Below are 15,807 nucleotides of genomic sequence, written 5' to 3' on the forward strand. Positions count from 1 at the left end.
TGCAGTCCTTGCCACTGGGCTTTTCTCTCACATGCAGGACGTCTGAGCTCGTCTCGTGGTAAAACGCACAGGGTATGAAGTGGACAGCTTTCCGGCGTACAGCTCGGTGGCCCGACGGACGGCTGCTTCTGTGCGGCCCCAGCCGCCCGGCGCTGGGCTCGGGTTTGGTGGGGCGCACCTCGGGCCCCGGCGGACCGCAGACGTGGCTGGGTTCTCGGTCCGCCTTGCCTCCCCAAGGGCGTGTCAGTGATGTGAGGTCAGCAGCAGGTGTTCTCGTATCCCAGTAAAGGCGGCGTTCGGCCACGCCTCACTTTTGGAAAGCAGGTGCTTTGCTTAGGAAGCGTGTGCCCTGTGTGCGAGCTGTTGGTTGCACAGCGCGCCCTTGGGCTTGGTGTCTGCTCGTGCTGCCCCGACGTCCCAGGGATCCTGAGGTGCATCCATCATCTTTGTCCAGAAAGTCCTGACCACCCCCTGTGCTGTGGCAGTTTGGAGACTGGCAATCCCGTCGTTCCAATGCCGGCTTGGTTCTGGTGGGATACAGAGATGAGCATGGCTCAGCCAGGAGCAACCCGCGGTGTAGCCAGAGGAGTAAGGAGCTCCGGCTTCTGAACCAGCCGGGAAGCAGCCAGGCCTCCGGGGGGTCTGGCTCTGCCATTTTTAGGTGTGGTCTCCTATGAGTCACTCACTCCACCTGTGGTAGCGTCAGTTTTCTCCTCTGTAGAATGGTGTTATTCCAGGACCAGCCTCCCAGATCTGAGGATTGAGGGATCCAGGGCCTGGATGCTGGGGGAGGTGGCTGCCTACCCTCGGGTGGGGGATGGGGGGAGCCACTGGAATGATAGAGCTCAGGGAGGGGAGGGGCTGTGCTTGCCTGGGTCCGGCAGGCCCATGGGGGAGATGGTGGTGGAAGAGCGGCCTTGGCAGGTAGTGGGAGTGTAGGGAGTGTCGGGGAGGGAGGCACAAACTGCACAGGGGCAGGCACGGCCCCCTCTGTGGGACAGAAGGTAAGGAGGGTGGGAGACGAGCTGCACACCGGAGCCAGGTGAGGCATGTGGAGCTTGTCTCCCGGGCGGCAGGAAGGTGGATGGTAGGTTTCCGAGCATCGGAAAGCTCTGGAGCCTCAGCTCAGGAAGAGCCCAGCTGCCGGCTGTGTAGGAGACTTGCTGAAGTCTGCAGGGTGGGTGGCAGGGGGTCTGTAGGGGAGTAGTGCCCAGGGGAACAAAGGATGGCTGCGGGCTCAGCAGGAAAGGGATGCAGGGAAGGAAGGGGCACCAGAAAGTGCACCTGCCCCGGGAGCTTCCCCAGGAGGAGAGATCGGCCGTGGAGGAAGGATCGGTTTCCTTTGGAGCACCTGGGATTGTGGGGCAGGTAACTGGAAGTGCAGCTGGAGAGAAATTGGGGTCCTTTGACCAGGAGGGAGAATGAACTCGGGGCAGTGTTTATTGGTAGGAGCAGGCGAAGGGTTGCACAAAGAGATGAGATTGAGAAGGTAGAAGACAGGGGTCGGGTGGTGGAGGCCCCTGAGGAGGCTGAGAAACACTGCACCAGCCACACCAGCCACACCAGCCACACCAGCCACACCAGCCGGACTAGCTCCACGGCGTTTTCAGCTGAGGCTGATCAGAGGGAAATGCGATGAGAAGAGCTGAGGTGGAAAAGAGGGCTCCCCCACCAGCGCAGCTGTGTGAGTGAGTGCACACACGCCCATGCCTCCTGCAAGGTAGGGTGGGGAGGGGTTGTGGTGCCAGAGTGAGGACCTTAGTAATGCAGTTGATTATATTTTATTCAGAGTCTGTTTCTGGAACTGGAATGTTCTGGTTTGAATCCTGGCTCTGCCACTTGGACAAATTAGCCTTTCTGTGCCTCCCATTTCCTCATCTGTAAAATGGGTATAATAGCACCTCCCTCATCAACTTGTTGTGAGGATTAATTGGATTAACGTATGAAGAGCAGTGAAACAGTGCCTAGCACGCAAGTAAATGGCTTGTAAGTGCCTTTGGGCCCCGCTGGGTGGGGCTGCTTCTAGAGGCAGGTCGACCTTGGGAAGCAAACCTGCAAGCTTGAGTCAAGCACGATTTTCCTGGGCCCAAAGAAATTTCAGGTGTTTTACCTGAGGTCTTTGGGAGCTCAGTAAAGCCCTCTTTGCTGAGGTCCCAACTGTTAGAAGATGATAATAATTCCTTGCATTTGACTGCATAGTGCTTTACAGTTTACTAAGTATTTCCACATACACTCTCGTGTCCTATCTTCACCGCAAACCTGTAAGATTGGCGGCGGTTATGAGCCGCCATTCACAGGGAGCAGAACTGCCCAGCACAGTTAAGAACCCGCTCCACGGGCGGTCAGGCTCAGCGTGCACATTGATTGAGAGCCTCATGAGTTCTGAGGATCAGAACCCGGGACTCCTGACCTCCCCCCACTCCCCTGTCCCACCTCTGTTTACCTGACCCTGGAAACTTCGCACTGAAATGAGAGATGTGGGTTAGAAAGGATGAATGGGAACCACACTGTGTTGGGCCTTTACTTTTTTCCTAGCGCTGAGGGCTGAGGAAAGGGAACCGAGACTCCAGACCTCCCTCCTGTTAGTCATGGCCGAGTCATGGTTTGTTGACTGGATTTCTGTCGCTCCAGTGGGTGACTTGCCAGGCCTGGACCCGCTTGCCCTTTGGGTCTGCTGAGCATTCTGTGAAGTCTAGGGCGGGGCCCTTGTACTTAAATGACACATCGATATGAGCAGTTATGCCACCTCCTTAGCAAAAAAGGCAAAAAAGCCTTTTCAAACATCAGCAGATCGATAATTTCCTTTAGTTGGAAAACTGGAGTTTTGGAAAGAGCAGTACTTTTCCCTGGAATCACTAGGTTTGTTGCATAATTGCTGCAATTCTTTTTAAATAAAAATGGCGGTGAAATTTGCGACTTCTTGCCGAAGGTTTGATATGTGGCATTGTTGACTGCTTTTCACTTCCTTCTTTGTGTAATTTCCCTTCCTTGTAGCCTAACCGTATGAGTCCAGATAAGAAGGAGTAAGTCATAGTTTCTGTTTTAAAATATCTGAAGACCCCTGGGTGGCTCAGTTGGTTAGGCACTCGGCTCTTGGTTTCAGCTCAGGTCATGATCTCAGGGTCATGGGATGGAGCCCCACACTCAGTGCGGAGTCTGCTTAGGATTCTCTCCCTCTCCCTCTGACCTTCCTGTGCTCGCACGCGCTCTCTCTCTCTCTCGCAAATAAATAAATCTTAAAAATACCTGAGGAATGAATTCAAAGTAATCCTGGCCCCTTGGATTTCCCACACATACAGACCCCAGCCTCCTGCAATCTGTTTTTTCTTTCATATTTTTAGCATTTCAGGGGCCTGTGGGGAGATTCGTATCTTGATGCTGGGGACCAACACAGACGGACTGACCTTGCATGTATGTTGGTAATGTGCCACTGACGCTGGAGAGAATTCGCTCTGTTGCTTCTAGTCAGATTTTTTTTTTTAAATGGCTTTTCCATGAGGTGTCTTGGGAGTGATGGTTGCTTCTTGGTAGCTTTTGTTTCCCCGTGGGACAGACGATTGCAAGACGGTGCAGGCCCGTGGCCCTGGCCAGCGTGGCCGAGCTCGCTGACGTGCTGATTCACTCTGCATCCTCCTCCCCACCCTCCTCCCCTTCTGAACTGTCTGCCAGCCTTGTGACTCTCACGTGGGAAATACGAGTGGCTCTTGAGAAACCCTCTACCGAAGAGTTGAACATTTTTCTTTTAAGATTGCTGAGGTGGTTTTCCTTCAAGTTAGCACGTGCCTTGCTTTCTAATTAAATCTCGAGGTCAAGGTGTTTATTCTTGTTTCTTCTTAGGGTTTGTTGGTGTTTTGGGTTTTGCTTTTCATGTTACTCGTGTTGTGCTGATATTAATTCACCTTAATCTATATGGAAATGTTCCTTCGTTATTTGGAGTTTATGTAGTTTCTTACGCAGATGTGCAAAAACAGTGCCTTAATAATTGCAGACTCACATACTATGTCTTGCTTTCTTTCCTCTACACTGATTCTTAGTGATCCTGACAGGAAGTATAGCTTCCTTTCATCAACAAATTAGCAGGAAGTAGAAATCATGTAAGTAATTTCTAGGACCTCCTTCACTGACTGACTTGACAAGCGCATTTTGGGCACCTGGTCTGTTTTAATTAATATTTTTCAAAACGTTTGCTACCCCGTGCCTCTTGCTGCCACTGCATTTTGCAGGTAACATTGGAAGGTCCTGTGTTCACTGTTGAAATTTCCTTTAGCCTTTGAGGCCCTGATGGATGGATTTTTGTGTCGACTCTGTAGGTGTTTGCACAGGCCTGCGTGTGGTATGGAGAGTGTGGAATTGCATCTGGAGACAAGAGGTACAACTGCCAGTATTCGGGGCCTCCAAAACCCTTGCCAAAGGATGGGTATGACTTAATGCAGGTAAGTTTGTCGTCCTGGGCACTGGGAACACAAAATGCTAATCCAAGATCCTCTGTAATTATACTGTAAATATCACAGTGGGGCTGAAATTAACAGGCTTAAATCTTATCCCAAACGCTTATCTGGGGCACACCACCGCGGCACAGAAGACAGAATAACTCCAGGGGCAGAATTTCTCTGGGGCTGACTTTTTGCCTTTCTCGTAGGTTCCCCATAGCAGGTTACTCTTTAGGGACTGACCTCAAATGTTGCTCTTTGCAGCTTCTTGAAAATGTACTGGAAGTTCACATTTTTGGGTTCCTGGATTTCAGGACTTGAACCGGTGAGGCTGCTAAGCGGCTATGACTCCCTTGTCCTCTGTTGAGTGATTCCTCTGTTTTCTACCCAGAGCCTCTGAACTTTGCTTACTACCAGGATTCTCTTCCCTACTGTCTTGTTTACCATTCCTGATAACACAGGGATATTAGAAGAGAATTGAAAAATCCAGGGGAAAAGACTGGTTCTAGAGGCGTAAGTAATGTAAAATCAAGTTGACATAGGGGCAGCAGGTCTCCTTGACCTACGTGCTGCTTTCATCAGAATTATTAAAGACATCTGACTTTCCTGGGAATGACCAATGGAAGTAGTAAATAGCATTTGAGTTAAACTTAAGCAGAAAACCTAAGGGGGAAACTGATTGTCAAGGGAGAGTGAGCTTCCAGATAATAAAAAAATTTGAGAGGCACCCGTGTGGCTCAGTGGGTTAGATGGCTCAGGTCATGATCTTGGAGTTGTGGGATCGAGCCCTGCATTGGGCTCCTTGCTCAGTGTGGAGTCTGCTTCTCCTTCTCCCTCTGCTTCTGTCTCCTGCTTGTGCCGTCTCTCTCTCAAATAAATGAATAAAAATCTTCAAAAAAGAAGAAAAAAAATGGAAATATCTCTACTGCCTCTACTTTTGTGACTCCCTCTTTTATAAATAGTGAATTTGTTAGCCTTATATTTTATTTTTGTAAACATTTTATTTATTTGAGAGAGAGAGAACGAAAGAGAGCACGTGCGCACAAGTTGGGGGGAGAGGGAGAAGCAGACTCCCTGCCGAGCAGGGAGCCTGACCCGGGACTCGATCCCAGGCCCCTGGAATCATTGAGCCCAAGACAGACTCTTAACTGACTGAGCCACCCAGGCGCCCCAAATTTGAAAGCCTTTTAAAAGAATCCTGTGAGAACTTTGCAAACATGCTTCTTACCCTTGCGTACCTGAAAAAAGACTATGTGAATAAAATTGCTGTATTTCACTGAGAAATATATGTCCTTATCTGACTTTGCTCCTGTGATATCCGTGCTTTCTCACCCAAAAGGAGCTCTGTCCAGGATTCTTCTTCGACAACGTCAGTGTGTGCTGCGACGTGCAGCAGCTGCGGACCCTGAAGGACAGCCTGCAGCTGCCCCTGCAGTTTCTGTCCAGGTAGGCTGGCGGTCCACACGCGCGCAAAAACCGGTTTGGAGCGCCTGTTAACCGGGGACATTCTGATCTCCTCCTACAAGATAGTTTTCATGTTATTTCAAGAAAGCAGTCTTAGGACTTCTCAGAAATCAAACATAATTTCTCGATAAAGTCGTAGTTACCAGACTTCGTTTTCTTCCCAGTTCCATGCAGGGCTGAGGCCTGGGCTTCCTGTGAGGCGGCCCCACCCCGAGGGTGTCTGCACTGTGGACTGGGTCCCTTCACCCCGAGCCTCTAGGTGCTGTGCAGAGGAGAAGGGTTCTGGTGGTCCTGCCACGTCTGTGACCTGAGACCCTGCTCTGCAAGGTCCTCTGCATGGCCGTCCTCCCCACCCCCGGATGGCACGTGGTTCTCTCTCCCTGTGGTGACGTGAGGTGCTAGAGTCCCAGGCCTCGTCAGAGCTGGCTTTGGTAGCTGTTAACAAGATTGTTCTGGCAGAGTTGACTGATTTTGTCAAAATTAGTCCACCATCCAAGCTGTTCTCTATGACCAGAGAACCTGCATGATAGGTGTTCTTCTCGAAGCTTACTCAGCGGTTCTCAAATGTGCAAAAGAGCAAGCTGGTGGGGGTCTGTAGAACAGCCCCTCGTGGTATCTTTCTAAATTTTTCACACTAAAGCACCCTGATAAAGGTGGGTGGGGGGACACAGGAAGAGGGGAAGCCCTTCTCTGTGTGCATATCATGGCGCGTGACAGGACGGTCGGCATCCCCTGAGGAAACCCTGCTTCTTCCCAGAAGCTTAAATTGGCAATACAGAGTGGAAAAGCACCCCTAAACTGTCCTTTCAGGACAGCATACCATGTAGTAGATCAAAAAGTTGAGAATCTAATCGGTCCAGCATACCCCGTGGAGGGCAAGTGGATGTTGATGGAGTGAAGTTGGAGGCATCGTTCAGTCAGAATACATGTATTTCGCACCCACTCTAGAAGAGGCATTATGGACATAAGGATAACAATGATCAAAAGATAACCAAAGTTTCCCCATGTTGACAGCTCTATTTTCAATAGCAAATAATGAGAAGCTAACATAGGGAATATTGTGAAGCTGTCTAAATTGATGATTGTGGAGATTAAACGTAGTAACATGGCAAGAGGTTGTTAATCCATAGAACGTGGTAGAAATCTGTGTACCCCAGGAGCAGTTTCCATTAGGGTGGTGTAATTGTGGCTCCTGTGCTTATCACAGTAAAGCACGGGACTCCCGAAAGCAGGTCAGTGTGCATGTGTGCTCCCTCACGAGACCAGGGGCCTTGAAGGCTGGGACCAGCTTCCCTGTTCTGTGTCCCTGGCACCTGGACTGGATCAGAGTCAAGAGGGACGGTGATGTGGTTGTGCTGCGGGAATGCAGGACTAAGGAAGCAGCAGCTTCTGCAGCTAACGGTGAGGCTGAGGGGAGACAGTTCTGCCCCCCGTCAAGTCAGCATGGTGAGCCTCAACCGAGAACCTGAAGGAGAGCAGACGGCTTGTGGTTCTCATGAAAACCCGTGTGCTTCCGCGGGGGCATACCGCCGGAGAAGGCCACCCCGGTCCTTACCGCTTCTTCTCAAGCCGCGGGGAAATCCTCTTGGGTTTAGAGAGGGCCAAGGGATTACCTGGGGCTTGAAGAAAGCCCTTCAGTAAGAAGGTGAACGTTCTAACGTGTGAATCTCGTTTTTCCCTTGTTTTCCTTCTTCATCAGAATTGTCACTGTGACACTCCCTTTACCTTCAGCGCAAAACATGTCCATAAATTACAAAGCACAGAATTCAGAGAAGCATTCTTCTCTTCCTGAAATTACACCTCAACAACGTATGTGTAGTAATTAGGGCAGCTTTTTAAAGAGACCTCTGATTTTAGGTTTAGAAAGGCTGGGTTTAAGATGTCCGTTGGTAATTTATTTGTCACTTTATAATAAATTTTAAATGCCCTTTTGTTTGTCGTAAATCATGTTTTTTGCTGGCCCTGTTATCTGTGAGATCAGACTAAATATAGTTTACTCTTTCTTTAGATGTCCATCCTGTTTTTATAACCTAATGAACCTGTTTTGCGAGCTGACATGTAGCCCCCGGCAAAGGCAGTTTCTGAACGTTACAGAAACTGAAGATTATGTTGATCCTGTTACAAACCAGACGAAAACAAACGTTAAAGAATTACAGTACTATGTCGGAGAGAGTTTTGCCAATGGTGAGTAAACTCTTAATTATTCCCTTTTTCGTAGTTGGTATCAGGACAGTGGATGCAGTTGTTCCTTTCTGTCATCAGCTGTGTGAAAATGATAATTTTTAATTCCGTTGGCTGTGAAACCGAGTTGTTGCCTCGCGTATATCTAAGGGACTTGAGCTACAACCCGTAACACAATCCCTTTGAAGTATTTGCTTGACTCCTTCCTGACTGTAAGTTCCCACATAGAAATTTTGAGCGCGTGTGAGTTTATTTCTGTACATTTTGGAAGCCATTAGAACTTTGTTTCTAGTGGATGTGAATTGTGTAACACCATGAATTGCTGCAAAACTTGAGGAGAGGGTGTGGAAGGGTAAAGCAGAGGAGGGGAGATTTGATGCTGAAGAAACATGTTTGCATAAGGAAGAGTAAGCAGATACAACAGCAGGAGAAAGGGATCCATAACAGCTAGAAATCATAGGACAGTCTGAGAAAGACCGTCTAGCGTTTGTTGAAAATGATCGAAATGAAAGAGTTCTGTACTGTAATGGTGGGTACAATCATGACACATTTGCCAAAACTCATAGAATGTACTACACCTAGAATGAACGCTAAAATAGACAGTGGACTTCGGGTGACAGTGATGTGTTATCATAGGTTCACCAGTTGTAACATATGCACGACTCGGGTGCTGTTGATAGTGGTGAGTTTGTGCTTGTGTTGAGGCAGGAGTTATATGAGAATTCTCAATTTTACTGTGAACCTAAAACTCCTCTTTAAAAAAAAAATTATTTGAAAGAGAGCAGAGAGCACAAGTGGGGGGCGAGGGGCAAAGGGAGACACAGAAGCAGACTACTCGGGGCTGGATCCCAGGGCTCCGAGAACATGACCTGACCAGAGGCAGACACCCAACTGACTGAGCCACCCAGGCGCCCCATCTAAAAGTCCTCTTTAAGAAGTGCATTAAAAAATAAATAGGGGCACCTGGGTGGCTGAGTCAGTTGAGCATCTGGCTTGGGCTCACGTCATGATCTCAGGGTTCTGGGATTGGGCCCCGCATCAGGCTCACCGCTCAGGGGGGAATCTGCTCGTCCTTCTGCCTCTTCCTCTCCCTCTGCCCCTCCACCCACTTATGCTCGTTCACGCGCTCTCAAATAAAATCTTTAAAAAATAAAAAGTAATTGGAGGTACTAAATGCTAACTAAGAGGAGGATGGATAAATACAGTGGAGCATAGTCATAGTCTGTAATAGAATCCTTAAAACTGTTAAAATGTATGAATTAGTTATGTCACTCGAATGACTTAAAAAATTGAAAATAAGTTACAGGATATATGTAGCATGTTTCTATTAGAAATAATACTGCATATCTGTGGACACAGCATATCATGAAAGTGCACAGATGTGCACAGGAAAGGTAAACATCAAATTCACGTGATTTACCTTCAGGAAGGGCATGTTTTCATAGGGAAGGGTAGTCAGGGGACTTCAAATAGGTGAACTGTGTGGCAGGTGAATTGTATTGCAATAAAGCTGTTAAAAAATCCATGTGTAAATATAGCGCAGAAAAACTACAAAACTCTAAAGATGAGTATCTGAAAAAGAAGTAGAAAAAAGAAATCGTTTTGAAAGAATGCCATTTGGAGATTTTCTTACGAGCAGTGACAGAGGCCAGAAGGTCCTGGAATAATCATAGTTCTAAGGCAGTCACTCTCCTCGAACCGCCTTTCAAGAGTGAGGGTCAGACACAATGGATTTACTAAGTATTTCCTTGAAGTTTAGGGAAAAAGGTCCCGGGAAGTTTCTAACGAGTAGGTGTGCTGTCTAAAATGGGGTATCTCTTGATCGGATGGGGGCCCCCAAATGTGGGACGGGATGAGGACCGGCTGTGAAGTGAAAAAAATCACCTGAGGCAGAACGAAGGGGGTAGCAAGCTATGGACTACACCTGGGGGGGGGCGGGAAGCAGGGGAGCGGCAGGCACCCCGCAAAGGAAAGGCTGTCTGCACCTGCCCTGAGGCGGTGGGTGGGCTGTTTTTAAAGGCGGAAGGTGAGGAGGAATGGCAGGTGAGGAGGAATGGCGAGTATGGCATTCTCCTTGGTGACTGTGCCTGGTTGTAAGTAGCCCATTGGTCAGTTGGGGCTTGTGGATATTTGGAGGTGGGTCACCCGACGGGCCCTTTCTGCAATGCCACTGGCGGCCTCGACAGCAAGGGCTGGGCAGTGAAGGTTAATCCAGGACCCATTACTACTACTTTTTCACGTGCCAAAGGTCATTGACATCGTCCTTATTTTGTGTGTTGTCTTTATGTGTACTAAAATGTAGTCATTTCACACGTGACCTCTGCCCTAACACCAGTTTCCTCCTGTAAGTTCCAAACTCTTCAGCCTACACTTTGCTGCCCCAGGTTTGTGGAACGAGCTTCACTGCCTGAAGAGACACTGAGGTTCTTCCTTCCCCTTCCTCGGCCTTAGTGCGGGGCTCTCTGCAGTGGGGATAAGACTTCTCTGAGCTGCGGGCGATGATGTAAAGCCTTTCCTGTGTGTTTTTATGTTTGACTTGCTTGGACTCCAACCCAGCATAATAGTGGCAGGGTGATGAGTCTGTGTCGGGGGTCAGCTCCACTCCTGCCCCGAGTGTTTACTGTCCGCCCCCCCCCCCCACCATTGGCTTCGGGGCGCCTCGCAGAGCTCTTCTGTGAGCTCTCCCCCGGTGACTAAAGCAACTCGGCGTTTCCGCCCTTTTCCCTCCTTCCTCTGCCAGCCATGTACAACGCCTGCCGGGACGTGGAGGCCCCCTCGAGTAATGACAAAGCCCTGGGGCTCCTGTGTGGGAAGGACGCGGAAGCCTGCAACGCCACCAACTGGATCGAGTACATGTTCAACAAGGACAACGGCCAGGCGCCTTTCACCATCACACCCATTTTCTCAGGTAGACAGTCAAGTTGGGCATTTATGATGTGGCTTTAGAGCCCAGGAACCTTGATCTGCAACAGGAAGATAGACAAATTCAGATAACTAGTTCCTGGGCTTTCCCTCCCGCCAGAGAGGTAACTAGAACATTCTCTCCCTGCCTGTGATTAATTTAGGGGCTGGCGGTGAGCACGAAGGGGAAGGAATTGCCTGCAGGTGTTGCTGCCCAATTGAAAGAATGAGCCTGGGTTTTTGTTTTGTAGTTTAAAAAAAAAAAGACCAAAGCATTATTACAAAGGCCTTTTAAAGAGCTCCGCAATCCTGTTAGATGCACTTCTCGATGGAGGTTTACCACGGAGTGTGGGGTAATTCGATCTCAGGGACAAACCTTGTGCCCGAAGTTATTGGAAGGAACTCAGACTTTTACAGGACGAGGCAGCAGAACATCATGTGATCAGACGGAAGCCTCCGGTCCTTTTTGCTCTTCCGGTGGCGGCCGGTGTGTCGTCGGTGTGCTTTATCACTGGGTTTCAATGTCAGCGAGCGCAAACTTTGTCATTTGTTCTACTGAGATTCATTCAAGCCCATCCTCCCTGCAGATGTTCCGGCCCATGGGATGGAGCCCATGAACAATGCCACCAAGGGCTGTGACGAGTCTGTGGACGAGGTCACTGGGCCGTGCAGCTGCCAGGACTGCTCGGCCGTGTGTGGCCCCAAGCCCCAGCCGCCGCCGCCTCCGGCTCCCTGGAGAATCTTGGGCCTGGACGCCATGTACGTCATCATGTGGACCACCTACATGGCGTTCTTGCTGGTGTTTTTTGGAGCCTTTTTTGCCGTGTGGTGCTACAGGTGAGCAGTTTTGTGTGTTCCCCAGGGCGAGGAGAGCAAGCTGATCCAAGTGGCACTTCCAGCTTTTGCCTGGCCGTCCTTGATTGATTAAACGGAGAAACAAGTATCACGTGAACACACTCCGTGATTGCTTATGTCCTATAGTTAATTAGTGAATAGTCGGAGGCCTGGTTAGACGTTTAAACCTTTGAAGTTGGTTTCATTGATTTATTCCAAACAATGAGTGATTTTTAAAGCACTGTGCGTTACCCACCCATTCTTCAGCAGAAAGTGTTAGGAGCTGAGTCTGATTCAAAACTAATTAAATGCAGTATTGTCTCCAGTCCTTTTATATTTGCATCTTGATCAGGAAGTACATTTTCTTTACGTTTTTGTTTTGAAAAATGTTAGACTTACCAGGAAGGTGCAAAAATAGTAGAGTATATATGTATACGTGTATCCTTTACGCAGCTTCGCCAATGTTAGGACTTCCGTCACCCACAGTATGTAATGATCAGAACCACAGAAGTGGTGTTGGTGTGCAAGTATTAGCTAAACCACACGCTTCGTTTAAATAGCACCGGGTTTTCCTCTGCCGCCCTGTTCTGTTTAGGACCCCACTCCACATTCACTTTTTGCTCACTACTCTGCCCCAGTCTGTGACAGTTTCTGGAATTTTTTACGGCCTTGACATTTTTGGTGAGTGCTGGGCAGTTATTTTGTTGCAGAATGTCCCTCAGTCAGGCTTTATCTGATCTTCTCTCTCGTGATCAGATTGAGGTTACGTGTTTGCAACAAGAATGTCATAGAAGCGATGTGTCTTTCTCAGCATCTCGTTTCGGTGCTACACGATCTCGATATGTCTCTTCACTGGGCGTCTGCTGGGTTTCTCTCCTGTAGAGTGGCTGCTTCTCCCTTTGGAGTTGATCAGTAGCTTAAGGGAGAGAGGTCAAAACTGTGCTAATACCTTGTTTGTCCTGAAACTGTCCACTGATCAACATCCACTGGCGGCTCTTGTCTGCCACAGTTACTCGTGTGGCCTTTGCTGGACAGTGATTTGGTGGTTTTATATTTCTTCTCCCATTACTAATTGGACTTAACTCTGCATAGACAGTTGTCCTTTCTGCTCTACTTAATTATTGATCGAATTACACTGACATTATGGACTTTTTTTTTTTTTAATTTTATGGGCTCTGTCCAACTGCCATTTGTTTTGTCGCTCAGATTTTTCCAGTCTTGACCACCGAGAGCACCTTCTGGTTGACTCCTGTGTTTTGTTTTCAACATGCCCCCACCTTTGTTAAGCCTGTTCTTATTTTCTGGACTCACAAGATGTTCCAGCCTCATCTCGTATTCTCCCTGCCCCAGCCCTGGAGTCCGCCTCTTCTGCAAGGAGCCCTGGTTCCTTGTGTTGGAGACCGGTGTTTAGAACGCCGCTCTAGACGCTGGGTCTGTGCTTTGCTGCTGCAGCGTAGCGTCCGCAGCTTTTACAGGACCTAAAGCCTTAAACCTAAATGAAGGCTACAAGGTGAAACTATCCTTTATTAATCTGTTTCTTAAATACCTTCTTAGGGGCGCCCGGGTGGCGCAGTCGGTTAAGCATCTGACTCTTGGTTTCAGCTGAGGTCGTGATCTCAGGGTCATGAGATCGAGCCCCGCATGGGTCTCCACCCCTCAGTGTGCAGTCTGCTAAAGCTTCTCTCTCCCTCTGCCTCCCCCCCACCCGCCCAACTCTGTGCTCGTTCGCTCTCTTGCACTCTGTCTCTCAAATAAATCCTAAAGAAAAATACCTTTTTGAATTTTCTCCTGAGACTAGCGAGCAGAACTTAGAGCAAAGGAACCTGGGGGGAAAAGACAGCAGTTCAGGAGGAAGAAAACAGAATGAGGAAGTGAGCTTTAAATGGGGTTACAGGACTGTCAGAAAAACAGCTTCATTATGTCAAAGGTCCGCTAATACTGCTTACATGCTTCTGTTTTTCAGAAAACGCTATTTTGTCTCCGAGTACACCCCGATTGATAGCAACATCGCTTTCTCTGTAAATGCCAGTGACAAAGGTGGGCACATCTGTACTTACACGGTTAGGCTTTTGTGGGCTCAGGTGTTGGTTTCCTCAGCAAGCGGTCATGCACCATTCAGGGCCAGGCGCTCTGCTCACGTCAAGGACACGGCTGTGATCCAGGTGGACCGGTCCTTGCCTCTGGACGATCATCGTAGGCTAGTTAGGCACCGGGGTAAGAGCTGTGGAGGGGCTGGCGGGGTCGGCGGAGAGCAGGTGCAGCCGCAAAGCTGGACGCGAACTGCTCTGGACGGAGTGCTCAGAGCACTCTGCTCCCGTGCGAGCATCGTTCCCCTGTCGGGTGGGGATGGCTGTCACGGTGGGCAGGCAAGGACGGTGGCGTCCTGAGCAGATAGCTGCTGAGGGGGTGGGGGGAGCAGCGCAGGATCTCTGCCACCCCCGGTGGGGGCACAGTTCCTGCCCCACGAGGCAGTAGCTGACACTTTCCCTGTTCCACCTTTCAGGAATGGCTTGGCTCTTAACCTCCACCCTTCCTCCCTCTCCCGCTCTTCCAGGGGAGGCGTCCTGCTGCGACGCACTTGGTGCGGCCTTCGAGGGCTATCTGAGGCGGCTCTTCTCCCAGTGGGGCTCTTTCTGCGTCCGGAACCCGGGCTGCATAATCTTCTTCTCCCTGGCCTTCATTGCCGCCTGTTCTTCGGGCCTGGTGTTTGTCCGGGTCACGACCAACCCAGTGGACCTGTGGTCAGCCCCCGGCAGCCGGGCGCGCCTGGAGAAAGAGTACTTTGACACGCACTTTGGGCCCTTCTTCCGCACGGAACAGCTCATCATCCAGGCCCCCAACACCAGCGTGCACACTTACCAGCCGTACCCCTCGGGATCCGACGTGCCCTTCGGACCCCCGCTCGACATAGGGATCTTGCACCAGGTAACGTGCTCTTCGCAGAAATCAGTCCCGGGAACCCGGGGGTGTGTTAACTGGCATTTACACGTGGACCAGTTCTATCTGACGTGGGGTTGGGGCTGAACGTAGTGGGAGAGCTCGAAAATCTCAACAGTGAAAAAGGAAAGGTGCTTTTCGTTTGCTTTTCAAGAAAGTGAATGCTGGATGTTGAACTTAGTGAAAGATTGACTGCTTGTGTATTTACTTCATACAGCGGGGCTGGCTTCTTTCTTGACGTTGAGATGAGCATTTCTCTATTGAAGCAGAATGTATTTTATAATTTGCTTTAATAAATTTTTCCCTTGATGATTGAAGAGTAGTGTGCCAGGACCCCAAGGAATGAGGCCTCTCACGCTGTGCTGGGGGCCAAGGAAGGAGCTACTGCTGACCCTCCCTGCAGGAATGAATTTATCATTGCCTGAATGTGGGCCCCAGCCTGCATTTGGAACGAGATCCGTCCTGTTCTCTTAGAGAGGGATTTAAACCCTCCCATTTTCCCTTGTCACACTTGCCCTGGAGAACTCTACTTACGAATAAATGGCACCCCACTGATATTTTTTAATGAACAGTTGCACGATCACGTGATTTTTTCCTTTAAATATGGCTCTTGCCTACAGAAAGTATCTTGAAAAACATCAGAATGGTCTCAAGACTTAAACAGAATCTTTTCTCCACCCAGTGACTGTTGGTTTTTTCCAGCTTGTTGCAAAAGATGAACAAAGTAGTTTGTTTACCTCCAGAAACATATTCTGTATTAGAAAATACGGGAATATGGGGCACCTGGGTGGCTCAGTCGGTTAAGCGTCTGCTTTCGGCTCGGGTCCTGGTCCTGGGATCGAGCCCTACATCAGGCTCTCTGCTCAGCGGGGAGTCTGCTTCTCCCTCTCACTCTGCCTGCTACTCCCCCTGTTTGTACTCTCTCTCTGTCAAATAAATAAATAAAATCTTAAAAAACAAAAAGGGAGATCTCTTTAAAGGAAAAAAAAGGAAGAAAATACGTGAATATACGTAAACAATGGTAGCACAGAGCAAGGCAGGAGGGGGCATTTTGTTGATA

General features: G+C 49.2%; 1 protein-coding gene across 1 annotated transcript in view; it reads left to right on the forward strand.

The window, feature by feature from the left end:
• Positions 1-15,807, forward strand: part of NPC1 (NPC intracellular cholesterol transporter 1) — a 49,336-nt gene that overhangs the window by 10,560 nt on the left and 22,969 nt on the right. The window contains exons 2-8 of the mRNA XM_045781806.2: positions 4,311-4,433; positions 5,770-5,876; positions 7,903-8,078; positions 10,816-10,983; positions 11,564-11,813; positions 13,774-13,847; positions 14,365-14,735. Coding sequence (XP_045637762.2) covers positions 4,311-4,433; positions 5,770-5,876; positions 7,903-8,078; positions 10,816-10,983; positions 11,564-11,813; positions 13,774-13,847; positions 14,365-14,735 — 1,269 coding nt within the window. The remainder of the gene's footprint in view (positions 1-4,310; positions 4,434-5,769; positions 5,877-7,902; positions 8,079-10,815; positions 10,984-11,563; positions 11,814-13,773; positions 13,848-14,364; positions 14,736-15,807) is intronic.

The sequence above is a fragment of the Ursus americanus genome, chromosome 19, assembly GCF_024610735.1.
Source record: "Ursus americanus isolate L20-20 chromosome 19, mUrsAme1.1.p, whole genome shotgun sequence".
NCBI lineage: Eukaryota > Metazoa > Chordata > Mammalia > Carnivora > Ursidae > Ursus > Ursus americanus.